Source organism: Dendropsophus ebraccatus, chromosome 5 (assembly GCF_027789765.1).
Source record: "Dendropsophus ebraccatus isolate aDenEbr1 chromosome 5, aDenEbr1.pat, whole genome shotgun sequence".
Classification (NCBI taxonomy): domain Eukaryota; kingdom Metazoa; phylum Chordata; class Amphibia; order Anura; family Hylidae; genus Dendropsophus; species Dendropsophus ebraccatus.
The window spans coordinates 28,102,400-28,129,474 of NC_091458.1; the positions used below are offsets into that span (position 1 = coordinate 28,102,400).

The following is a 27,075-nucleotide window of genomic DNA, read 5'->3' on the forward strand; positions in this document are numbered from 1 at the left end:
TGCAGGACATACAGTAGCTCATAAGTTCTGGAAGACTAGTTTTTTTTTTAAATAGAAGTAATTTACATATCTATTTAATTAATTTAAGTATCTATTTATCTATTTAAGTTAATGGCAGCAGATAATTTAAAACCTTTTTTTCCTTTGGAGTACACCCTTTAATAGGCTATTTGTGCTATGCAGAACAGGAAAGGTCCATCTGAGAAGGGGGCGCCCTTTGTTAGCTCTTACCTAGCTAACAGATAAGTATCCTGAAGGATGCCATTATCCCTGCACTTTGTCCACCAGCCATGATCTATTCCTCAGTACTATGGCCATCAGATTACATTCTCAGCTATGACAGACATTTATATATGACACAGGAGATCATCCTGCAAAATAACGTGTTCCGTTTACCATCAATACTGACAATTATTAACTATCCAGAACTTACATTTAGGCATAATTTTGCTGTAAGAGTTCTAAAACTTTGCAAATACTTATTACTTAGGTATATAAGGGACCCATTGGTGATCGCCCAATGACTTCAAACTTTGGCAGCCAGAACCCTCTGACTTTGTGTAATGCTACAGAAGTATGGCAAGAGGACAGAGCCACTAACATACAATAGTCTATGGCCAACTATACATCTCCCCCCCCCCCCCCCCCACACAAGTTCTGCATTAGTATAGGCTCTGCCATACGGGAGGTGTAGTATTCAGTGCAGGCAGCGTGCTTTAATAGAAAAACACTACATCTCCTGCAGCGCGCTACAGCAAAGTATTTGCAAAGTTACACAACATAATATGTGTTAAAAAAAAAAAAGAAAAAAAGTTCATAGTTTGAGTAATTGTAGATGACGCATAGGAACACAGCTCGGTGCCAGTATAACATTTCTAACGGAGAACAGAAGGCAATAAACTCTTATTATCACATAGTAGGTGGCAGGAAAAAGAAAGAGGACACTAGGAACCAGCACATTTCTCTTTTTCTATGTCTTAAAAAAATTCATTTTTTTTTTGTGGTTCAACTTTAGAAATGACAGCAGCAAATTGTTTTCGACATAACTTGTTATATAAGGGCCTTCTGACACAGAAGTGGTTAAATATACATCTTGTGGTCACTGTGGAATCTAGACTAGGTATACAAAAAAAAAAAAAAAAATGGGGGTAACCAACCATATAGCTAAGACAAAGCAACGGTAAAGTAGTTGGTAATTTTTATTTATAACTGCCTGTATCGTAACCTAAGTACTGAGTAATTAAATATAATATATATCTCATATGAAAAAAGCTAAAAGCATCAAGTGCTTCTTCCCGTCCCCCCTCCCCCCGCTTCTCTGCCCTCTTTTTTTTTCTCTGGATTCTCCTCCCTAAACAAAAATAATTTTTTGGGGGACATCTGGAATGCATATCGCCCTACCCTCCCTCCCCTATTCACATCCTTTCCCTCCAGGTACCACAAGTTGCCGTCATTTTTTTTTTTTCTCTCTCTTGCTGTCGTTTCCCAATGGTTTTCAGTCAGTGAAATTTACCCATGACCACAACAAATGCAATGAGAGAAAATGGAAAAAAAATAAAAAATAAAAATAATGTACAGAATTTTTTTTTTTTTTAAAGTTCATAAACTGGTCACTTCACAGAAAGACTGCAGAACTGGTCAAGTGTTCGCTTCTAGAAAAAGAGTAAAATCTGTAGTGAAGAGGGGGGTCGGAATAAAACCGTGTTTCGTCACTGGCCCGGCTGGTATGAGCTACGGTGGAATAAATTAGCACAAAAATGGAAGAGGTGGAAAAAAATCTTATAACTGTTCACTGTTACAGACATAATCCACAAGATCAGTTACTCTCAAGAGTTCATCCTCATCCTCCTCGGCCCCTGCAGCCTCCTGACCGCCCCCCGTCCCATTGGAAGCCTGGCTGACGGGGGCTGAAATGTCCTTCGTGGTTTCCATTTTTTCACTGGGTTTCCCGATTAAAGTCTCGATAGTTTTTTCCGGGCTTTGTCCATTAGCGGAAGGTAAATCCACCAAGCTGTAGTCCAACGGGCTGCCGTCTTTTGTAACATTTTCAAAGTCATCCTCGTCGTCGCTCTCTATCCGGTAACAGGGCTTCTTGGTGCCTTCTGGGACAGTGCTGGACGCAGGTGGCTTCTCCTCTGCCGGTGGTGGCTTGTCACTGCTGCAGACCTTGGCGTCTCCTTCCTCTTCATCCTCGTCGTCCGTCTCGATGCGGTTTAACCGCTTTCTCACCGGTCTTTCCTCCTCCTCTTCTTCTTCATCTGAAAGTTCATCATTTGAGCTTCGGAGGCGTTTCCTTAGTAGGTTCTTCCGCACATTTCGAGGTTTCTCTTCATCCGAGGAAAAGTCACTTCCTAGAACACATAATAGCAAAAATCAGTCACTAATTTTTGGAACTTAAAGAGACTGTCAGTAAGTTTATGTTGCCCCATCTAAGGGTAGCATAAACTAGTGAGAGAAGCTGAACAGAGAGACGTATCACTTACACTGTTCTGTAAGATATTCCCCTGAATAACAAAGTCTGTGAGCACTGCACACTAGCCCTCTCCAATATATGTGTAATCAGTAGTCTTGGATATTAATGAGCACCTGCACACTGCCCTCCAGCTGCTGATTGGCAGTTATCTATCTATACTCAATATCTGGAGGGAATACCGCAGCACAAAGCCCATTTTCCTGCATATCAGGAGAACCACTGAATAGAATGATGTAAGTAATACACCGATCTGTTCTGTATTTCTGTCACTAGTTTATGCTGCCCTCATTTATGGCAGCATAAACCTAGTGACAGATTCCCTGTAATCTACAGTAACATTTACAGAATCAAATAAATCAGTCATCAGTTCATTTAGTCTAGTAAAAAATACAATTCCCTAGAAGTCTGAAATTAGACAGTCCAGCATTTTCTAGGTAGATCAGAAAGACTTTTACAAGACTAAATTAAAGGGCTTATCCTAGATTAGAAAAAACACAGCTACTTTCTTGCAAAGACAGTGCCCCCCTGTCCTCAGGTTGTGTGTGGTATTACAATTTAGCTCCATTCACTTCCAAACTGAGGACAGTAGGGGGCTGTTTCTGGAATAAAGCAGTCGTGTTTTTCTCAGCACAGATTTATTAGATTTGGTAAATCTTGACATCACTTGACACCGAACAATGAAGATTCACATATCAGAAGACATGAAAAACATATGGCTAAATGCTGTATTCTAAGAGGGTGGGCAAGGCAGAAAGCTAAAGTGTACTGGAAAAAAAAAAAAAACATTCATATTGGAGAATCACTCATATCGCATTGTCCTGTTTGACCATGAGCTCTGGCTGCAAATAAATACTCAAGCCCTGGTTTATACTATTCTATAACAGAAAAAAAGACAAGTTTGGTCAGCTCTCCTAGAACACCATTCACACTAGGCAGGAGCACGTTGCTATGGCTGAAATTGCAAACACAAAAACACAGAAAAATGCAACAGCTCACCGCAATGGCAAGATACAGACCCACTATAGACATGAAAATGGTTAAAAGCTAGCAGTTGGGGGGGGGGGGGGCTGCTTTTTACTATTTTTCATGTCTATAGTGGGCCTGTATCTTGCCATTGCAGTGAGCTGTTGCATTTTTCTGTATACTATTCTATAGACAATGAGTGTCAGACTTGCAGCCCTCCAGCGGTTGCAAAACTACAATTCCCATCATGCCTGGACAGCCAGGCATGATGAAAATTGTAGTTTTGCAACAGCTTGAGGGCCTTGAGTTTGACACCTGTACTATAGACATCTAAACAAAATTTAGACTAACTGTATCCCCGCGTGTAGGAGACTAACCATTGCTTTCAGAGCTAGAGAAACGTCTCTTAAGGACTCTTCTCATTTCTTTTCCTCGTCCATGGCGAGCTCTCTTCTGTGAGCCATCGCTCTCTGAATCTTCCCTGTAGTTGACCTGCCGCTTTTGGTTCCGCCGCGATCGCCTCCTCCGGGTGTCCAGGTAGTCATCGCTGTAGTCACTACTGTTGTCAGTCTCTACAGCGACATAAAAGACGCAATAAAAAATTGGCTTATCGAGCCAAAGATCTAAAGGCAAAGGTCAACTGATCTATTCGGATAACACTAACTTTACTGCTGGGTACATACGAAAAGCCATACAACAAGTGTACCTAACACTTCACAAAAGTCATAGTAATAACTGTCCCCCATATGTTATCTAATATCAAAAGCTTTCAAGCAGAATTATGATCGCAGCCTTGGAGGGAAATATAACATCAGATGTAAAATAATAAAGTAGTAATAAAGAAAGTATTACCAGATGCTTGGCTTTCATCGCCAGATTCATCATCATCATCCCCGTCATCATCAGAGTACCTCCTCCGGACACTACGCCTCTTTATCCGACTGCTTTGCCTTATGGGTCGGCTGTAGTGTCGGCGTGGTCGGCGAGTACCAAAGTCACTGTCATTAGACTGCAGGTCATCGCTTTCTTCTACGTTTTCATCAGAGACAACAAACTCGTCTTGAGAGCTGCAAACAGAATGTGGGCTTCTGAGTTACATACTCCTCCCTTCCCCATGGCAGTGGTCAACCATGTGCAGAAGACCAACTCACCCTTCACTAATGCGGAACTCGTCCTCACTCTCCTCTTCGTCCATGTTGCTGTCACTGTCTAGGTCATTTAATCGCCGCCGCTTCTTGCGCCGTGTGACAGTCCTTTGAGGACGTTTCCCTTCTTCCCTTTCACTCCTTTCTCCTTCCAAGATGGTGGAGATGTCTTTGCCACGGTGACCAGTAATATTAGACATGTCCTTTCCCCTGCCAATAGCTTTATAGAGATAAAAGAAAAATAATATAATACTGAACTACTGAAAGGAACATGAATCTCCGATCAGAAATAAGCCAGATGAGGCCATTATTATATCTGCTTTTGTACCCAATTACTAAAAGGGGCGACCACCATCAGGAGAGACTGGAAATGACTCACCACCACCACCACCTCCTCCGTCCCCATCCCGGATGTCGTCTTCTATCGCCTCATCAATTGCTTCATCAAATTCATCAAACCTGTGAAAGCACAGATCAGAAGTCTTTAAGTGTACTTGTCACTTACAAAAAAAAACAACTTTGATCAGCGTCTAGGCGCTCAGACCCTGACTGAGAATTAGTGGGGAGAAACACACAGCTGAGCACTTCTCTCCCTGCTCTCTGAATGTATGACATGGGACAGCCTCAACTAGGAGTTGGTCACGTGCACAGTGCTGGGAAGAGAATGTCCAGAATGTCAGATCCCAAGGGGTTGGGGGGTCTAGCCCTTTGGCCCAAGTGGAGCGACCATTTTCGGTACGGTTAATCTCACCTGTAACTGATGAATTTCCTGGCTCTCGTTGATCTCCTCTCCAGGGGCTTGGACTTTTTCTTCTTCTTTTCCTCCTTCTCCTGTACCTCTGCTACTTCCTCTGTTTCCTGAAATATAAAGGCTATTATGCCAACTAATCCAACACAAAACCATAGACAGCACAATGTCAAGAAGCAGCAGCTTACCTGACTAGGAATAATGTTCTCAATACTGATTCCGACGTAAACCAAGCGCTCTTTCCTGCCAAACAAGAGACAACTTTCAGCCAGGAAGAAAACTAGATGAGATGGCCATTATATAGTTATGAGATTCAGCAACAGGATCCTTTTCTACCTCCCCTTCAAATGTATCATTGAAAAAAAGGAGGCTTTTTACCTTCTCTCTGCTCGCTCTTTCTTCTTAAGGACGACATCTAGATTCTGTAACTGTTCCTCAAGTTTCTCACAAAGTAATTTCTGAAGAAATTTCCAGAAAAAAAAAAAAAGAAACATTGATAGATTAGTGAGCTCTGCTAGGAGTCTGACTGTAAAGTGATGCCACCTTTTCAGCAGTGTTTCCTATAATGTGAACGTGTTAAATGGCCTCAACATATGACAATGAAAACCATAAGAAAAGGTGGATGTTTTTTAGACATGTCAAACGCATCCAATTAGTATTGGCACGTGTGATAAGTATAGGCTGCTTCTTACATGTTGGCACGGTGGGCAGAACCATTCCCCATCAGGAATCAGCATTAGTGGCGGACGGAGACAGGCTGTATGGTATCCACTATCACAAGAGTCACAAAGCAGAATCTGAAGAAAAAGAAACACATTTGTATCAATGCAACTAAAGGACATAGGAATAGACCACCCAGCGTATGTCTGATGGAGGGCAACGTTTAAAGGGAAACTATAAGCAGGTTAGAAGTATCTCCCTATAGCACATGGGACGCTCAGGATGTAGGTAAGTTTCTTACCTTTATCCTCAGTGCCATTTCTACGCTATTAGTTCAAGCTTTATGCTAATTAAACCCTATGGCTGTATCCATGTTTTCCAGGCCGCCCTAGGGCTGTATCCAACGATAATCAGATACTGTACTCTCGGGTTTAGACAAACCACAGCATGCCCGAGGATCGCTCATCTCTACACAGGATAAGATATGGATCTCACCTGTCTCTATAATGAATGCCTCCATCTCTATCCGGACAGGATTCTGAAAAGAGCTGAACAAACCGCATTTACACAGTTTATGCTACTTTTACAGATGATGTTTATAGAAGTTGTGTAAGCATTGTAAAATACACTGTCTCTGTAACTGAATCCCATTACTGTCTGGGAGTTATGTAAACCCTGTATGAACAGCCACCTCTGTCCGCGACTCTTGTTCAGAGATAGGTGTGCATCCCAAAGTACAGACCTGCATCCATCAATGCAGAGGGACCTGCACAAGGGCGGTGACCACTCCTATGAAAAGTATGGGGACTGCATCCACTGTGGATCAACAGGGCTCAAAGGACTGCTATTCTGAAACGTAATATATTAGCCAAAGATTGTGGGTAATCTCCTGCTCCCTGCAATAAGCCTTACTACTATTCCCATCATGTCTGGTTGGGAGTGACTTGCTTACCAGCTCGGGGTGGTTGGGAAGGCCACATTTCTTACACGGCTCATCGTCTTCCCCTGGGACACCTTCCTCCTTCTTCTCATCTTCTGATCCTCCTTCTGAATCCTCCTCGCTATCAGACTCCTCAGATTCTTCTTCACTTGAGGATTTACGTTTGCGTCGGGATCGTGAGTTGGTCCAGCGTGTCCGTCTCCTTGGTCTGGATTTCTGTGTCATTTTAAATCAGAGTTACCAAGTAGTAGGAACAAGTCTCTACAGTTTAATTTACAGTGTGGTTTGTAGACATCTATGAACACAACCTACCAGGCTTCATTTACATAGGAAAAAGGCTTTAATGGCCCTTTTGTTTAACTACAAGACTAAAACCAGCAAATGCATCACTCAGATTCTTAAAGGGATTATCTGCAGAGGTAAAATACATGTTGAAACAACCCCCCTCCTGGAGACTAACAACTTGTTTCATATTTGTTATTATCTATTCAGTCTCCTTCCCCCAGTTCAGAGCTGCTTCTTTCTGCTGATGACACAAAAAACTGTCTCTCCACTTTGGGAGGGTTAATCACAGTGAGGTCACCAGCAACTTGACCTCATATTAAACACCCTCCCCACCCCCCAGCATTACAGAGTGCAGATACAGCCACCAGGGACACTGTTTACATGAGTTGTATCTTCAGCATAAACCAGCAGCTCAGAACTGGGAGAAGCAGACTGAATAGATAATAACAAGTATGGAACAAGTTGTTAGTCTCCAGGAGGGGGATGTATTTTATTGTTTCAGGGTACCCAAAAACAAATAAAAAATGCTTGGTTAAAAATCTCCTTTGTTTTGTTTATACAGCAGCAACGTGTCTCCATGGTTACAGACTTTAAACAAACCCTGTGTAGTCAAACCTGCAGACGTGTTGCCGTGTGGAGATTATCAAGAAGGAGGCTGCCTTCAAGGGGTACTCCGGGGGGGGCTTGTTTTCTTCAATCTGGTCGGGGAGGAGGTGGCAGAGGGCAGCGACGTCCACTCACCTCCCCGGGTCCAGCGGCGGGTCCTGTATCGCGGCGTTCCGGTCCCCGCTGCCTGTCCGCTTCCTGGTCTCTAACGCGGGCTTGAGGCGTGACGTTTTTAAGTCCGCTTAGCCAGTCAGTGATGGAGGTACCCCTTTAATACAATACACCCCAGCTATATGTTGGCATCCCATGAAAAGGATGCTGACCTATACCCCAGCAGGCCCCATTTATCCTAAATGGACACAGTCACTAACACTAACTATTGGCATGTCATGTCAATTATTGATCAGAGCGAGTCTTACTGAGGAGGTCAGAAGATATAGCTGGGGAAAGATTGCGGCAGCACGATACAATCCCCGCTTAGCCCTGTATTCTGTCTATCATTTTTCATAGACTTCTATGAGGAATACTGGCGGACTGCAGGGCTGGCCAGGGATTGCATTAATCTTTCCCCAGTTATATCAGAGAGAGTCTCAGCAGTGAGAGCCGCTCTCATCAGTATGATCCGATGACATGTCAAAAGTTAGTTTTGGTGACCACTACGCTATAAGGGCTATTTGACTATGTCTCTACACATTAGCTTTTATTTAGTGGGACTTAAGGAGTACCTGTTAGGACAAAAACTTTTGATCCATCACAGACACATGTCAAAAGTTTTTAATGGCTGGGGAGTGAGTGTTCAAAACGAAGACCGACCAGGAGACATAGCTAAAAGTCTACGCTCAGCAAGATCTTTCCCGACTCAGTGTCACGTGACCTATATGGCCGCCTAATGCTAGTCTATGAAGCCGTCCTGCTCACACAGATAGAGAAGGGGAGAGGAACGCACCACAGTTCAGTCACGCTCTGAACACTAAGACCCTGACCGATCAAACCTGTTGACATGTCGATGTGATACATCAAAAGTTTTCTGAAAATGATAGGTACGCATTAATTGAGTGGTCTGCTGTGTGACAGAGTCCCACTGAACAAATGTATACAGTACATGTGAAAGTGGCCCAGATGTAATCAATAGTTATTAAAGTGAATGGGGCCCATGGTATGTGCCTGCATCCTTTTTTGACACAGCGCTGATGTATAGCAAGGGTGCACGGCATTAACACAGTGTAAACCCAGACGAACATGACTTCAAGATAAGACTACACAGGGTTTTAATGGGTTGTTCAGGCTTATAAAAACATGGCAACTTTTATACAGAAACAGCACTGCTCCTGTCCTCAGATTGGGTGTGGATTTTGCAGCACAGATCCTCTGAAGTGAATGGAGCTGAACTGTAATACCACACACAACTTGGGGACAGGGGTGGCGCTGTTTTTGCCAGAAAGTAGCTGTGCTTTTTGTAATCCTGGATGACCCCTTCAAGGACGCAAACCTCTGTGTATTTAGTTCCTATACAAAAAGAAGGAATTTTACCCCTTCTCTTCATTGGAAGCCAAAGATGCTTCTTTATTTTTAATAAGCAATAATAGGTTGCAGAAGTGAACAGATCCTTAAAGGGGTTATCCAGAGAAAATCTCTTTCAAATCAACTGATATCAGAAAGTTATATAGATTTGTAGTGTACTTCTATTAAAAAAAAACTCAAGTCTTCCCATACTTGTAAGCTGCTGTATGTTCTGTAGGAAATTGTGTTTTATTTTCAGTCTGACACAGTGATCTCTGCTGACATCTCAACCCCATAAAAAAACCTCTCCTGCTCTGGACAGTTCCTGTCTCAGCCAGAGATGTCAGCAGAGAGCACTGTGTCAGGCTAAAAATAAAAAAACATTTCATGCATGACATACAGCAGCTGATAAGTATGGGAAGACTTGAGATTTTTTAAAAGAAGTAAATTACAAATCTATATAGTGATCCCGCTGTATAGAGCTCTGATGAGGCCACATCTGGAATACTGTGTCCAGTTCTGGAGACCTCATCTAAAAAAGGACATTGATAAAATAGAACGGGTCCAAAGACGGGCTACAAAAATAGTGGAGGGTGTGAGGAATGGAGGAAAGAAGGGAAAAGGGGGGACATGATTGAAACCTTTAAGTATGTTGAAGCGAGTCTGTACCCACAATCTGACCCCCCCCCACCCACCCCCTAAAACCACTTGTACCTTCAGATAGCTGCTTTTAATCCAAGATCTGTCCTGGGGTCCGTTCGGCAGGGGATGCAGTTATTGTCATAAAAACAACTTTTAATCGAGCAGCGCTGTGTCTAACGGCCGGGGCTTACATTTGTATATGCATTAGGCTGGCACACCCTCTCTGTCCTTCCTCCCCACCCTCCTCATCATTAGGAATGCTCCAGGCAGATTGCTTCCTATTCCCCACCTGTGTGCATAATGAACATGGGCTGGATCACTAAGACACATGTGCAAAGCTCAAACAGCAGTAAATGTTCCTGGATCATTCCTAATGAGGAGGAGGATGGGGATGAAATACAGAGAGGGTGTGCCAGCCTAATGCATATACAATTGTAAGCCCCGGCTGTTAGACACAGCGCTGCAGGATTAAAAGTTGTTTTTGTTACGATAACTGCATCCCCTGCCGAACGGACCCCAGGACAGATCTTGGATTAAAAGCAGCTATCCGAAGGTATAAGTGGTTGGGGGGGGGGGGGGGGTCAGATTGTGGGTACAGAGTCGCTTTAAAGGACTAAACAAGGTTCAGGAGGGAAGTGTTTTTAGTAAAAAACTGAGCTCAAAATGAAGAGGACACAGTGAGAGGTTAGTTGGGGGAAAGATCAGAAGCAATGTGAGAAAATATTATTTTACTGGAAGAGTAGTAGATACCTGGAACAAACTTCCAGCAGAGGTGGTTGGTAAATCTACAATAACAGAATTTAAACACGCCTGGGATAAACATACATCTATCCTAAGATAAGAAAGAAAATACTAAAAGGGCAGACTAGATGGACCCAGTGGTCTTTTTCTGCCACCGACAATCTTCTATGTTTCTATATAACTTTCTGAGACCAGTTGATTTAAAAGAAAAAGATTTTCGCTGGACAACCCCTTTAAGCCTTTTCCAGGTAACTCACCTTCTTTGTTCTCTGACTCGATTCTTTTTCAGATTTCTTCTCTTCCTCCTCCTTTTCGGGTTTCGCAGGGGCAGGCAATTCTTCTTCATCGCTCTCTTTCTTTTCAGGCTTGCGGGCTTTTACCTGCGTCACCTTGGCAGACGGTCGGGAAATCCGAGGAGACCGCCTTAGCCTCCTGCCAATGTTTTCCTCCATGTCTGCCTCCTCTGGGTCTTCCACAACCACGTTCTCCACTGGCAGCTCCGGCCGCCTCCTCTTGTTGGAGATGCGGATAGTGAGTTTTATGCCATCCTTCTGCCTCTCTGAAGTCATCTCCTTACCCTCTGAGCCGCTGTTCTCCTCTTCAGTAACGGCCTTTAGCTTATTTTTACTTCTGGACAACAGTGATGGCTTCTCTGTAGTCTTCTCCTGCTCGGCTTCCTCTGCTTTCTCTTCTTCATCTGCATCTTTTGACTCTGAAGCCTCACTCTCCTTAGCACCCATCTTACGTTTGCTCCTTAAAGGGAATGTTTTCTTCTCTTTTACTGAAGCTGGGAGCTTCTCTTCAGTCTCGATTTTCTCAGTCGGCTTTGGCTCCTCTCTTACATCATTTTCCGATTTCTCTGGCTCTTCGCTGGGTTTATCCTTCTTGGCGGCAGAATTTCTAGTGGCAGATCTTTTCGATACTGATAACTTTACTTTAGGGACTTTATCTTTCACAGTTGACTCTGGCTCTTGCCTGCTGGCATCGTCTTTGACCTCCTCTGCCTTTTCATTGGAAACACTTTCCTCTGGTATCTGTGACACTTCTTTGGTCTCAGCCAGTGGGACCTCAGCCACAGCCTCAGGCTCCTTGGTGGTCTCTGAGTGACTTGCGTCCTTCTTTACCTCTTCCTTTTCTTCTTCTTGGGGTGGCTTTTCTTTCTCGGCCTCCAGTTTCTTATCAGCTTTCATTTCTGTGCTGCCTTTGTTTGAGTCATCTTCAGCTTTTTCGCTGGCGGGGATCACTTTCTGAGAGGGTTCTTGCACAGGGGGTGTAGTGCGGTCATTGCTGAGGTCAGTCGCGTTTTTCTCCAACCCATCTACAATTTTAGATTTGCCGTTCTCCTTCAGTTCTTGTAAACTCTTAATGACACTAGAATTTCTCTTCTCGTTGGCAATACCATTTTCATCCTTTATGCACTCAATAACGGACTCTCTTGGAGCAGTGGCGGCGGTGGCCTCCTCCGTATGGTCTGCTTTTGCTTTATGTACTTTTTCACTGTTCACTTCTCCGTTGACCAGTTGTTTCCCATCAGTAGCAGCTTTCGTACCGTTATCTTCTGATTTCCCCTCTTCCTTCTGAAGCAGCTCTTTTGTGGGTGTTTTCGACTTGCAGATCGCAACTTGCAGGTCATCGGTTAGTTTTAGTTCCCGTTTCTTCAATGGGATCTTAGCCTGCTGGTCGTTCTTCATTTTCTCCGTATCCTCCACAGGTTTTTCCACATGTTCTTCCGTACGCTTGACGATGACAGAAACCTCAGCACGCTCATGTTCATGCGGCGATGGGGTCTTTTCAGAGCTCCCTTTGGATTCCTTCAAGTCTTTTATTTCAGTTTTCTCACTCTTAGTCTCTGTTTTCACAGGCTTTATGTTCTCCTTGAAGGAGTCTTTTTCTTTGGCAGATGGTATCCCTTCTTCTGTGTCGGACAGTGGTTCGGTTTTTATTTCGCGAGGTCTTTCGCCATCGGTTTTGCAGCTACTGCTGTTCTCAGTTGTGGACTCACTCGCTTCCTTATTCACATCTGGCTTATTCTCTTTCATTTCATCATCTTCTGTAGGTTTCTCTAAAGGCCAAAGAGAGAAAAAAGGACTATGATATTAAATGGCCTGTCATTTTCAAGGGGAATTCTGTGTTACGGATGGAGGGATGGGTGGAAGACTCTTTCCTAAGAACAATGTATACAAAGTCTCCCATTATGGAGAACTATGATATCCACAGAGTGCATTCTCCTCTGCCACTCCACTGTTGTATAAGGATATGGCTATGTATATAACTTTTGGATATGGATATATAACAAATAGATATGCTAAAAAAGGATAGGGCTATGTATATAACTTTTGGATATGGATATATAACAAATGGATATGCTGAAAAAGGATATGGCTATGTATATAACAAATGGATATGTATATATAACAAATGGATATGCTGTATAAGGATATGGCTATGTATATAACTTATGGATATGGATATATAACAAATGGATATGCTGTATAAGGATATGGCTGTGTTTATAAGAAATGGATATGTTGTATAATAATATGGCTACGCAAGCACTTTTTGCAGCAATACTGATTAAAAGTAATGTGCTACAGTCAATGTAATACATTGTATTGTATGAGTTGTTTTTATTGCATACATACATGCTAACAGTTTGGGGCTTCTATGTATATTTCATATAATGCAAGTAAATGAAAGTGATTGAGGTTAAGCTTGTTCCATGTTCAGTCAATTTTGTTACAGACAAAAGTTTTCCTAAGTATTGTTGGGTATTTATTTTGAAGACGCATACCGCCATTCTCTTCCTTCTTAACATCTTCGTCATCTGCATTGGGATTTTGAGATGAATTTTCTTCCGGCTCAGATTTCTTCAGTAATGCAGGATCTATTTGTGCTTTCAAAAGCTCCAGGATCTCAGCCAATTCATTCCTGGACCTAAAAAATTAAAGAAACCGAACTGATTACACTTCGAAAGCAGCAGCCGAATCTACAATATCACACACAGGCGCAAGCCTTTCAGGGGTTAATATTACAGATTAGAAGACTAAATCAATTACCACATTATACACCAAAGCTGCACTCACTATTCTGCTGGTGGGGTCACTGTGTATATACATTACTTATCCGCTACTGATCCTGAGTTATATCCTGTATTGTACTTCAGAGCTGCACTCACTTTTCTGCTGGTGGGGTCACTGTGTACATACATTACTTATCCGGTACTGATCCAGAGTTATATCCTGTATTGTACTTCAGAGCTGCACTCACTATTCTGAAGGTTGTTATAGAATCAGCATGCCTGTTGTTAGATCCCTAACAACTGAGGTATTATATCACAGGGGGAAGTACCCTAAATTGTGCAGGGTACAGACAGCACAGTCAAAAAGAAAAAAAAAATATAGAAAACTGTGTAAAGACACTGACCAAGTAGGGAAAGCTGGGAAATTTTAGCTCTAAAGTTTGCACAGTTAATATATCAGACCAAATTACACGCACCCTTTGGGGAATAAGGGGCCACATTAAATACCTTGTTTAAACCAGAGCCCCCCACTGTACTGACCTGACTATGCACTTCCATGTGGAGCCATCCTGGTCATCCTGCTCCTCGATGTACACCCGGATGTTATGGTCCTGATCCAGTTGATACCAGTACATTAGGCCGTCTTTATCCCGCCCTATGGGCTGGATACGCATGGCGTCAGAATCCTCTTCATTGATGGCATTCTTAAACTTCAGATTGTCGTCAAACTGACACTCGCATAAGTGCTGGAACGAGGAGAGGATGTGTAAGTATAGGGCTCCACTATGCAAAGACCTAGCACTCTCCTTATACAAAACATGATGGCTACATTCAAGAGAAATATCCTTAAATGGTTTAACCAGACAGAAATGTTTACTTGCTTTATGGGCCACTATACAAAAGCTGACATACTTACCTACCTGGTCCCCCACAGCTCCCATTGTGGTGCTGTCACTCTTCTTCCTACTTCCAAGAGGGACTCGGCTCAGCCACTCACATACTGACATACAGCTGTGGCTGAGTAGACCACCACTGCTCACGAGTGTTCGGTTCAGAAACAGGAAGAGCAACAAGTGGGGGATCGCATGATGCCGTATGGGGAGCTGCAGGGTACCAAGCTAGGTGAGTATTTCTTTATTACAGAGTAGGGTGGGTTTTGACCCAGTCCTCAGCGTGACAGGTTCCCTTTAAGATAACAGCCATATGACATTATTGGGGATACCGAAAAAACCATAGTATGATCAGGTGGCAGTATATTTACCTTAAGTAACCCCACTTTACACTCCACGCCCATCTCCAGGTACCCCTTCTTCTCCATCTCCCAGGCCCATGTGCTGTTGTAGTCCTGACATATCTGCACAGACATCACAGACAGAAGCAGTCAATCACTGATCTGAGAATCCTCCTAGTAGGGGTTGTCCAGGCCTAGAGAAACATGGCTGCTGTCTTCAGAAACGGAACCACACCTGTCCATGGGCTGTGTGATATTTCAGCTCAATTCAGTGCAATACAAGACACAACCGATGGATAGGGGTGGCGCTGTGCTGCCTTGTTTTGCTATCCGGAGGTCCCCTTTAATGCACAGAAACACCAAAAGCTTTAGGTCCAGGCGACCCTGGAGACTAATACCTTGCTGTGTTTACACAGAATGATTATCGCTCAAATGTGATCTTTTTTGCGAAAATTCAAACGATAATCGTTCTGTGTAAACGCACCACAACTGCAGTTAACCCCCCTGCCCCCCTCCCCAGCTAGGAATCACTGCCTTTTTAAGATCTGCCCTTTTGACCAAGTTTATTTGTTTTCTTTAACTGACAAAACTTTTCACAGTTTTTTGCAGTTTATATTGTTATACTTTATTATTTTATGGAACACATTATGTGGCTGCAATCCTAGAACAGTAACTTTTATAGGGGCTTTAAAAAAAATATATATATAATTTTTTTTCACATCGTTTATTATTAAAGAATATATATTAAAGGGGTTGTCCAGCGAAATTCTTTTTCTTTCAAAACAACTGGTGTCAGAAAGATATATAGATTTGTAATTTACAGTGGCACCTTGGTTTAAGAGCTCACAGTTTTTCTAAATTGTGACTTGGTTTAACCCCTTGCCTCTTTAGCCTGTTTTGGCCTTAAAGGACAACTCCGGCGGGACCCCCCCCCCCAAAAAAAAAAACACAGACACCATACTCACCATCCCTCCGGTGACGATCGCCACTCCATTCGCCCGCCGTCCGCCTCACCGTCACCTGCCTCCGCCGTCCAGCGATGTCTCTTGCTTCCGGGTCCATGAGAGAGAAAAGGCCGCCAGTGCGCTTGCGCACCGGCAGCCTTTTCATTGGCTGGAGTGCATCACATGGCTTCCAGCAAGCTCAGCCAATCAGGGCTGAGCAAGCTGGAAGCCATGTGATGCGCTCCAGCCAATGAAAAGGCTGCTGGTGCGCATGTGCACCAGCAGCCTTTTCTCTCCCATTCACTCTCAATGAAGACGCCGAGGAGGAAGAAGACCCGGACCGCCCCCAGCTCTGACATCACCCGACACCAGAGAAGAGGACCGTGACGACCGTTATAGGTAATGTATATATTCTTTAACTTCCGGGGTGGGGGGTCGGAAAGTGGGGGAAGGGGGCCAGACCGGGTATTTAACCACATTACAAAGTTATATAACTTTGTAATGTGTGTTAAATAAGCCCAAAAATTTTTTCGCCGGAGTTGTCCTTTAATGCCCGGGGCCTATTTTTCAAATCTGACCTGTATCTCTTTATGTAGTGATAACTCTGCGATGCTTTTAACTATCGCAGTTATTCTGAGATTGTTTTTTCGTGACATATTCCTCTTTATGTTTGGTTGATACACTCAGTAGTTTTTTTTTGTACAAATCACAACATTTGCGCAAAATTTCTTTATATTCAAAACTCTTTTTTCCCAAGATAGTCATGCCACATGAGCTAATTATTACTGCAACATCTACAACATGTCTGCTTTATGGTGACGTCATTTGGTGAACGTCCTTTTTACTTGTTAGGATGTTAGAGGGCTTCAAAATTTTGCAGTGATTTTTCAAATTTTCATGAAAATTTCAGCTCTAATTTTATTCGGGACCAGTTCAGTTCTGAAGTGGATTTGTGAGGCCTGTATGTTTTTTACCCCCATAAATCCCTCCACTGTAAAAACTGCACCCCTCAAAGTATCATTTCAAAAGTTTATTAACCCTTTAGGTGTTTCGCAGAAATTTAAGCTTTTAAGTTGGAGGGGAAATTTAACACTTATTATTTTGGCAGATATTCTATTTTGATAATTTTTTTTCCTCATACACAGCAAATACTAACTGAAAAATACCACTCACTATTTATTCCCCTTATTCTAATGTTTCTAGAAATCCCCCATATGTGGCCGCAGTGCGTCACCTGACTCAACCACAGGCCGCAGACATGACAGAGACCTGGTGAATTTTGGGGCCTTTTTTTATTTCAGGTTATTTTTTAGCCATTATATCCTTGCGGTGCCAAAATATTTGTGTAAGAGGGTTGACGTTTCCATCGGTACCATTTGGGGGACATGTGACACCCTCATCATTTTTTAAAACATTTTTTATTAGGTGGTATGAATAAAAAACACAAGTTAGCAGCAGTTTTTCACCTTTTTTTTGTACGCCATTTACTATGCATCACATATGACACGTTATTATTTGTCAGGTCGGTACGATTACAGTTATATCCATTTTATATAGCTTTTGTTATAGTTTATGGCATTTATACTATAAATACTGTTTGTGTCTTGCATATCGTAAGAGCAGTAATATTTAATTATTATTTATTATTTAATTAATAATTATTTTTTCGCCAATGGAGTTATGTGAGGGCTTTTTTTTGTGGCATAAGCTGACGGTTTTTGTGGTACGCCTTTTGGGTACATGTGATGTTTTGATAGCTTTTATCTATATTTTTTATGGGGTGGGATTAACAAAAAATTGTAATTTTGATTATTTTTGTGTTAATTTTTTAGCGGCAGTAATCGGGCGGGATAATTAATTTTACGGGTTAATAGACGGGGTCATTACGGACGCTGCAATACCAAATTTATGTATCTTATTTATAGGGGATTTTTTTTCTTTTTTAAAAAGGTTTTATTTATGCAGTTTTCCAATACCAACAACCATTGAACAGAAACATAAACAATACGCCTAACATCGGCATCAGGGGATCATTTATAAAGGGGGATGGGGAATGTGTCTATTTAATTTATTTATTTATTTGTATAATTTTTTATTATTTGTGTATGTATGTGTTTGTGTTTTACTTTCACTTTACAGGTACCTCTATAATACATTACAGCGCTGATCATGTATTATTGAGAATGAATGAGCTGTCAGAATCTGACAGCTCATTCATAGATCAGGTCCCTGATCAGTCTCATCCATAGCAGCCCAGACACATTGGTGAAGGGGGGGGGGGGGGGGGGGGTCGGAGGGAGCAGATCTATTTGTCTGTATATCAGTGATTTAGGGGAAAATTTGCTTTGGTTTAAGAGTGGATTTGGATTACAAGCACAGTCCCGGAAGGAATTATGCTCGTAATCCAAGGCACCACTGTAATTCTATTAAAAAATCTCAAGTCTTCCAATACTTATTAGCTGCTGTATCCCCATAGAAAACCTCTCCTGCCCTTAAAGGGGTTGTCCGGCGATAAAAAATTATTCACAGAATAACACACATTACAAAGTTATACAACTTTGTAATGTATGTTATGTCTGTGAATGGCCCCCTTCCCCGTGTTTCCCCCCACCCACGCTAGACCCAGAAGTGTGGTGCATTATACTCACCGCATCTCGTGTCGTCCACGGTCTCCGATCCTCAGCAGTGACGTCTTCTTCGGGAGGCCGGCGGATCTTCCCGAGTGCCGGCCACCCTCTGCAGCGTCATCCGAAGCTCAGCTGCGATTGGCTGAGCATAACTGTGCTCAGCCAATCGCGGCTGAGCGGCTGATGACGCGGCCACGTCATCAGCAGCTCAGCCGCGATTGGCTGAGCACAGTTATGCTCAGCCAATCGCGGCTGAGCTTCGGATGACGCTGCAGAGGGCGGCTGGCACTCGGGAAGATCCGCTGGGCTCCCGAAGAAGACGTCACTGCTGAGGATCGGAGACCGTGGTCGGCACGTGACAGATAATGTATAGCGCACCACACTTCCGGGTACACGGGTGGGGGGGGGGTGGGACACGGGGAAGGGGGCCATTCACAGACATAACATACATTACAAAGTTGTATAACTTTGTAATGTGTGTTATTCTGTGAAGAATTTTTTATCGCCGGACAACCCCTTTAAGATTTTTAATAGAAGTAAATTACAAATCTATATATTTTTCTGATACCAGTTGATTTGAAAGAAAAAGATTTTCGCTGGACAACCCCCTTAACCCCTTCTCAAGGTATGATGAATGTGTATGTCATAGATGGGGTTGGGTAAGTAGGTGCTGACCGCACTCTATGCAACACTCATCATCATCAATGACCAGCAGATCTCTCTGTTGCCGGTTACTTCTCTATATTGCTGAGGTTCATAGTCACCACAGCCTCCATATGGTTATTTGACAGGTGGTCATCAGCGTCCCTATGATATAATTGAAGGGTAACAAGCAGGCAGTGGCCTTCTGGAGGCTTCCCTGTAAATGGTAGATCACCCACCTGACAGCACTTTGCAATATTAACCCCTTCCCTCCCGAGGCACTTTTCGTTTTTGCACTTTTCTTTTGTCCTCCTCGTGTTTATAAAGCCATAGCGCTTGCCCTTCCTCACCTACAGACTGATATGAGCTCTAATTTTTTTGCAACACTAACTATACTTTGCAATTACAGACTTAATTATCCAATAAAATATGCTGCAAAACCGGAAATAAGTGTATGCAGAGAATTTGAAAAAATAAAATAAAAAAAATAAATATATATATATATATATATATATATATATATATATATATACATATACTTTCTCTTTGAGGGGATTTGTGTTTAAACTGTTCACCCTGTTGTAAAACACATGTTATCTATGTTCCCTGGGTCAGTAAGATTACACAAATGTATTTAAATCAGCTCTAGTGCCACCCTTCTAACACTTATTGTGACATGATCTGCACTTTCTATCGCACCTTGCAACTTTATCACTTTTATAAAAACAAAAGAAAATTCTGGATTGGACGTTACCAAGCGTCTGCGATTATGTACTTTGTCTGCAGTGTACTGTATAAGCAAGTGCTTCCCAGCTTCTCCTCAGCCCCAGTCTGTAGCATCTCTATGCCAGCTGTCCACTACAGATATCATCTGGGACCATGTGGGAAGACGTTACCAGGAGTTCCTTATCACTACTACTCCTATAAGCTTCTCTCCAGTCCTAGCTCCATGATATAGTAAGGCCTCCTACCCTGATCAGGTATTTCTCCCATCTGTCGAACGTGACCGACTTTCCAATCTTCCTCATGAGCTTCAAGTGGAGCTCCACCAGCGCCCGGGACACTGCGGGAGAAGAGACCGAAGAACAAGGAGTCAGGAACATCAAGAAGCTTAGAACTCCATAAAACTCTGATACAGCAACAAGTCCGACCATTGTGTCAGGACATCCATGGTTCTGAAACTATGGCTATTACACGTGCTACAGCTCAGGAAACAGGTTTCAGCTGCTGCAGAACCTCGCAAGACAAGAGCTTTATAAGTTCAGCCTTGTATTACATGTTACAGCCTGCACCGCATCCATCAGCTGCCAAACTTCACTGTTCTTCAGGAACTCTGGGGTGTATTTCAGGGATGGGGAACCTTCAGCCCTCCAGCTGTGGCAAAACTACAACTCCCATCATGCCTGGGCAGTGAAGGCTTTAGCTTCGGCTGTCCAGGTATGATGGGAATTGTAGTTTTGCCACAGCTGGAGGGCTGAAGGTTCCCCACCACTGGTGTATTGGGAGGCTTACATCACTTTCCCATTCTGATTTAGTGACAGGGACCCTTGTGATGCTTCCTTCCTATTAGTTTTGCACTTTTATATACTTTGTTTCACTTTCTAACACTTTATAGGGGCACCTTGATGATTTTTTTTTCTTTCAGATCAACTGGTGTCAAAGTTATACAAATTTGTTACTTCTTTTTTTTTAAAAAATGCAGTCTTCCAGTACTCATCAGCTGCTGTATGTCCTGCAGGAAGTGGTGTATTTTTCCAGTATGACAAAGTGCTCTCTGCTGCCACCTCTGTGCATGTCAGGAACTGTCCAGAGCAGGAGAGGTTTTTTAAGGTGTTTTGCTACTGCTTTGGACAGTTCCTGACATGGACAGAGGTGGCAGCAGAGAGCACTGTGTCAGACTGGAAAAAATACACCACTTCCTGATGGACATACAGCAGCTGATGAGTACTGGAAGAGTTAGGATTTTTTTAAAAAAATTTACAAATCTAAATATCTTTGACAACAGTTAATCTGAAAGATTTTTTGGGGGGGGCGGGAGTAGCCCTTTAAGGCTCTCTGCTTGCCGTCCGTGAGTACAAACAATCTCATTCACAACCAATGGACAACACTTTCAAGATGTCTGCTAGCTAAGAACTAAAAGAAAGTATATAAAAGTAAGGTCCTGACCAAATCCTTCAGACACATCAGGTGCCAAAGACTTGAAGCCAAAGCCAGGAATGGATTTGAAAAGAGGAGAAATCTCAGGCTTTCCTTTATGACATGATCTCTGTTTTATAGTCTGTTTCTGGCTTTGGCTTCAAATCTTTGGCAGATAATCTGTGTAATTGGACCCTTACACTGTATGATCTGTGCCTGTTATTCAACATGGAAATCTCGTACACAGATTATATCACTGTGTGGCGAATCTGTGACCAGAACCAGGACAACACGCAGGGAAAAAAAACAAAACTTACAACTGTGCCAATGCAATGTCGTATATGGAACAGACTGGAGTGAGATCTGTTTGCCTCAGACAATGGTCTAGACTGGATGCAACTGTAGCAAAGCCTCAGCTGTGAGCGTCTGTATGCACGTTCAGCCTCTGGAGGCTTACAGTCACTGACAGCAAGCAGGGCTCATAAAAATGATCAGAAATTAAACAGAAGTCACAGACTGAAGGAAACGTCTAAAGACAAGGCTCTCCGGACTCCTAGGGGTGCCTTTACACAGACAGATTATCTGACAGATTTTTGGAGCCAAAGCCAGGAACAGACTATAAATAGGGAACATGTCATAAAGGAAAGAGATTCCTCCTCTTCTCAAATCCATTCCTGGCTTTGGCTTCAAAAATCTCAGATAAATCTGTGTACAGGCACCCTTCCCTGCACATGTCGTTCTAGGAGGAACCCCGACTCTTGTTATTACCGGCGCTAGTAGACAGGGCTCTATGGACATTACACTAAACGCTCTTCACAAATAAACTAGGTGATCAAGAGCCCCAACACTTATGGAGACCCCCAGTAGTACGGGGGAGCGATGGCAACAAGTGTATAGAAGCAATAGCAATGTATGGCGATCCATAAACCTCCGCCCCGCTCCCCCCCGGATCTCTCCCTGTACCTGCAGCCTCACAGGGGGTCCTCCTCTATCTCCTCACACCTCAATAATCTATGTGCAGCATCACAGGGGGGGGTCGGACCCCTCCTCTATGTGCAGCATCACAGGGGGGGGTCGGACCCCTCCTCTATGTGCAGCATCACAGGGGGGGTCGGACCCCTCCTTTATGTGCAGCATCACAGGGGGGGGTCGGACCCCTCCTCTATGTGCAGCATCACAGGGGGGGGGGTCGGACCCCTCCTCTATGTGCAGCATCACAGGGGGGGGGGGTCGGACCCCTCCTCTATGTGCAGCATCACAGGGGGGGGTCGGACCCCTCCTCTATGTGCAGCATCACGGGGGGGGGGGGGTCGGACCCCTCCTCTATGTGCAGCATCACAGGGGGGGGTCGGACCCCTCCTTTATGTGCAGCATCACAGGGGGGGGTCGGACCCCTCCTCTATGTGCAGCATCACAGGGGGGGGTCGGACCCCTCCTCTATGTGCAGCATCACAGGGGGGGGGGTCGGACCCCTCCTCTATGTGCAGCATCACAGGGGGGGGTCGGACCCCTCCTCTATGTGCAGCATCACGGGGGGGGGGGGGTCGGACCCCTCCTCTATGTGCAGCATCACAGGGGGGGGTCGGACCCCTCCTCTATGTGCAGCATCACAGGGGGTCGGACCCCTCCTCTATGTGCAGCATCACAGGGGGGGGTCGGACCCCTCCTCTATGTGCAGCATCACAGGGGGGGGGGTCGGACCCCTCCTCTATGTGCAGCATCACAGGGGGGGGTCGGACCCCTCCTCTATGTGCAGCATCACAGGGGGTCGGACCCCTCCTCTATGTGCAGCATCACAGGGGGTCGGACCCCTCCTCTATGTGCAGCATCACAGGGGGTCGGACCCCTCCTCTATGTGCAGCATCACAGGGGGTCGGACCCCTCCTCTATGTGCAGCATCACAGGGGGTCGGACCCCTCCTCTATGTGCAGCATCACAGGGGGTCGGACCCCTCCTCTATGTGCAGCATCACAGGGGGTCGGACCCCTCCTCTATCTCCTCACACCTCAATAATCTATGTGCAGCATCACAGGGGGTCGGACCCCTCCTCTATCTCCTCACACCTCAATAATCTATGTGCAGCATCACAGGGGGGGGTCGGACCCCTCCTCTATGTGCAGCATCACAGGGGGTCGGACCCCTCCTCTATGTGCAGCATCACAGGGGGTCGGACCCCTCGATCTCCTCACACCTCAGTAACCAGCACACACACTTTGCTCCTTAGATTTACTTATTTTAGGATCTTCTATTGCCGACATAAAAAGAATCCAAGGTCTGCTATAGATGGCGGGCTGCCCTCCCACCATGTGCCCCGGAGACCCCCCACCCACACTGGGAGCCACCTCCCCTCCTCCTGTCACATTTTTGAAGGGATAAAAAGCCTAAAATCTGCATCAGGTGAGTGTGCTATGGGTTAGTGATGAAGGTAGAAAATGGGTTCTAGGTATCAGCCCCTGGCAGTGATGGAGAGGATAAATTCTATTTATCAGGCTATATTAGTTATGAAGCAAGAGACTGGTTCTAGGTATAAGACTGGTATTGATGGAGGATATGGGCTCCAGGCATCAGGTGCTGGAGGTGATGGGGCAGGAGAGGAGTTCTAGGTATCAGGCTCTGGTAGCGATGGGTTTTGGTAGTGATGGACGGCACGGGTTCTAGGCATAAGGCTCTGGTAGTGATGGAGCAACAGGTGGGTTCTAGGTTATCAGGCTCTGGCAGTGATGCTAGGTCCTAGGTATCAGGCTCTGGCAGTGATGCTGGGTCCTAGGTATCAGGCTCTGGCGGTGATGGAGCAGGAGCTGGGTTTAAGGTATTAGGCTCCAGTGGAACTGGGTTCTAGGTTTCAGGCTCTGGTAGGGATGCTGGGTTCTAGGAATCAGGCTCCGGTACCGATGGAGCAGGAGCTGGGTTCTAGATATCAGGCGCTGTCAGTGATGCTGGATTCTAGATATCAGGCCATCCTAGTGATGGAGAAGGAGCTGGGTTCTAAGTATCAGGCACAGGTGGAAATGGGTTCTAGGTATGTCACCGTAGTAGAGTGGGGGATGGGTTCTAGGTATCAATGTGTGGTAGAGATGGGAGCAGAAGGTGGGTTCTAGATTCACGTTGTTCTAGGTATCAATGTGTGGCAGAGATTGGAGCAGGAGATGGGTTCTAGATTCACATTGTGATGCAGAGTTCTAGATATCAGGCTCCAATAGTTATGGGTTATAGGCATCAGGCTCTGGTAGTGATGCTGTGTTCTAGGTATCAGGTTCTGGTAGTGATAAAGGAGGAGCTGAGTTCTAGGTATCCTTAAAATAACTTCTAATACTGCCCTTTTGCTTTGCATTGTTTATAAAGTAACCTTCATTAGATTTACTTTAAAAGGAGGAGATCTAGGCAAAAAGGACGGGGATTTAATATGTATTCACCACTTGAATATTGTATGTAGTACTGAATATAATTGTGTCATTGGTGATGTGTGTGGTTCCAGATTCGTGCTGACGTTACGGCAGGAGTGGAAGGTGCTGTAACATCCACTCCTGCATCATAATGTCCCAACTATGGATATTGAAAGAGGAGAAGCCGAGTTCTAGGTATCTGGCTCTGGTAGTGATGCTGAGTTCTAAGTATCAGGCTCCACTAGTGATGGAGCAGCAACTGGGTTCTAGGTATCAGGCTCTGGTAGTGATTATGCTGGGTTCTAGGTATCAGGATCTGGTAGTGATGATGCTGGGTTTTAGGTATCAGGTTCCGCTAGTGATGATGCTGGATTTTAGGTATCAGGCTCCACTAGTGGCGTTGGGTTCCAAGTATCAGACTACAGTAGTGGTGATACTGGGTTCTAGGTATAAGGCTCTGGTAGTCATGATGCTGGGCTTTAGGTATCAGGCTCTGCTGGTGATGATGCTGGGTTCTAGGTATCAGGTTCCGCTAGTGATGATGCTGGGATCTAGGTATCTGGCTCTGTTAGTGGTGATGTTGCTAGGTTCTAGATATCAGGCTCTGGTGGTGGTGATGCTGCTGGGTTCTAGGTATCAGGCTCTGGGGGTGGTGATGCTGCTGGGTTCTAGGCATCAGGCTCTGGTGGTGATGCTGCTGGGTTCTATGTATTGGTGGTGATGCTGCTGGGTTCTAGGTATCAGGCTCTGGTGGTGATGCTGCTGGGTTCTAGGTATCAGGCTCTGGTGGTGATGACGCTGGGTTCTAGGTATCAGGCTCTGGTGGTGATGCCGCTAGGGTTCTAGGTATCAGGCTCTGGTGGTGATGCTGCTGAGTTCTAGGTATCAGGCTCTGGTGGGGATGCTGCTGGGTTCTAGGTATCAGGTTCTGGTGGTGATGCTGGGTTCTAGGTATCAGGCTCTGGTGGTGATGCTGGGTTCTAGGTATCAGGCTCTGGTGGTGATGCCGCTGGGTTCTAGGTATCAGGCTCTGGTGGTGATGCCGCTAGGGTTCTAGGTATCAGGCTCTGGTGGTGATGCCGCTAGGGTTCTAGGTATCAGGCTCTGGTGGTGATGCTGCTGGGTTCTAGGTATCAGGCTCTGGTGGTGATGCTGCTGAGTTCTAGGTATCAGGCTCTGGGGGTGATGCTGCTGAGTTCTACGTATCAGGCTCTGGTGGTGATGCCGCTAGGGTTCTAGGTATCAGGCTCTGGTGGTGATGCCGCTAGGGTTCTAGGCATCAGGCTCTGGTGGTGATGCTGCTGGGTTCTAGGTACCAGGTCAGTGGTGATGCTGCTGGGTTCTAGGTATCAGGCTCTGGTGGTGATGCTGCTGGGTTCTAGGTATCAGGCTCTGGGGGTGGTGATGCTGCTGGGTTCTAGGTATCAGGCTCTGGGGGTGGTGATGCTGCTGGGTTCTAGGTATCAGGCTCTGGGGGTGGTGATGCTGCTGGGTTCTAGGTACCAGGTCAGTGATGCTGCTGGGTTCTAGGTATCAGGCTCTGGTGGTGATGCTGCTGGGTTCTAGGTATCAGGCCAGTGATGGAGCATGAGATGGCTGCTGCTGGGCTGAGGATGGACACAGGACCATGTGATCAGTATGGCGGCCAGCACGGTGGGGCTCCGGCTGTGCACGGAGCAGGGACAGGGCTTCCCCCTGCACACACGGTGCCCGCACCACCATCCCGGTGCCCCCCGCCTTCTCCCCGGCCCCCCGCTCCTCCCCCTCACCTGCTCCGGTCTCCTCCAGCGCTTCTTCCAGCTCCGGGAACGTTAGCTCGGGTAGATCCAGCACGGCCCCGTACCGCTCCAGAAACGAGCACACCACCGCGAAATCCGGCCATGAGCCGACCGAGGAGCTCGTGCTGGGAGCCGGAGCCAAGTCCTCTGGCGCCGCCGGAGCCTCCTCCGCACCAGCCTCCGCCATCTTGGAGTATGGAGGGGAGGGAGCGGAGGAAAGGGGCGGGAGCGGAGGAGAGAGGAGCACCCTCCCCCCGCTACTAGGACGGGCTCAGCCTCCCGGGGAGCGGCGGCCACAGGCGGCTGGGAGTACAAGCACAGAACGATGCGGCGCCCCTCAGTTCTATCACTCCTCCTCCTCCTGCCTGGAGCCCATATCCCACAATACACCGCGCCGGGGGACCCCCTCTGGTCCCGTCCCCTTCCTCTCTATGGCCACTCCCCCAGCTGATGAGAGCGCTCAACACAACAAAGGGACTCGCATCCTTTTTTTTTTCTTTTTTTTTTTTCAATTAAACTTTATTGCTTCTTCAGCGAGTCAGTAAGCCTACAATTCACGGTCACCAGACCGACGGAAGCGGCTGGCCGTTACCGTCCGTCCTTTAGCGGTGT

The 27,075-nt window shown here is 45.2% G+C and overlaps 1 protein-coding gene across 1 annotated transcript; it reads right to left on the reverse strand.

The window, feature by feature from the left end:
• Positions 1-951: 951 nt before the first annotated feature.
• Positions 952-26,877, reverse strand: RSF1 (remodeling and spacing factor 1). Its single transcript, XM_069969726.1, has 16 exons — positions 26,455-26,877; positions 20,138-20,229; positions 14,984-15,076; positions 14,263-14,468; positions 13,495-13,637; positions 10,961-12,765; positions 6,942-7,145; positions 6,022-6,126; positions 5,708-5,787; positions 5,518-5,572; positions 5,333-5,439; positions 4,961-5,040; positions 4,588-4,801; positions 4,289-4,503; positions 3,814-4,008; positions 952-2,351 (listed from the first exon to the last, which is right to left on the reverse strand). Exons 1-16 carry the CDS (start codon positions 26,648-26,650, stop codon positions 1,780-1,782), a joined length of 4,362 nt encoding a protein of 1,453 aa, XP_069825827.1. The 5' UTR covers positions 26,651-26,877; the 3' UTR covers positions 952-1,779.
• Positions 26,878-27,075: the final 198 nt, after the last annotated feature.

Bases quoted from the DNA above. Each gene is read 5' to 3' on its own strand.
- RSF1 (XM_069969726.1), bottom strand. From the start codon at position 26,650: ATGGCGGAGGCTGGTGCGGAGGAGGCTCCGGCGGCGCCAGAGGACTTG. The intron at 5,788-6,021 runs GTAAGAAGCAGC...AAATTTCTTCAG, and splicing joins TCTGCCCACCGTGCCAACAT to AAATTACTTTGTGAGAAACT. The intron at 5,041-5,332 runs GTGAGATTAACC...GTGCTTTCACAG, and splicing joins AGGAAATTCATCAGTTACAG to GTTTGATGAATTTGATGAAG.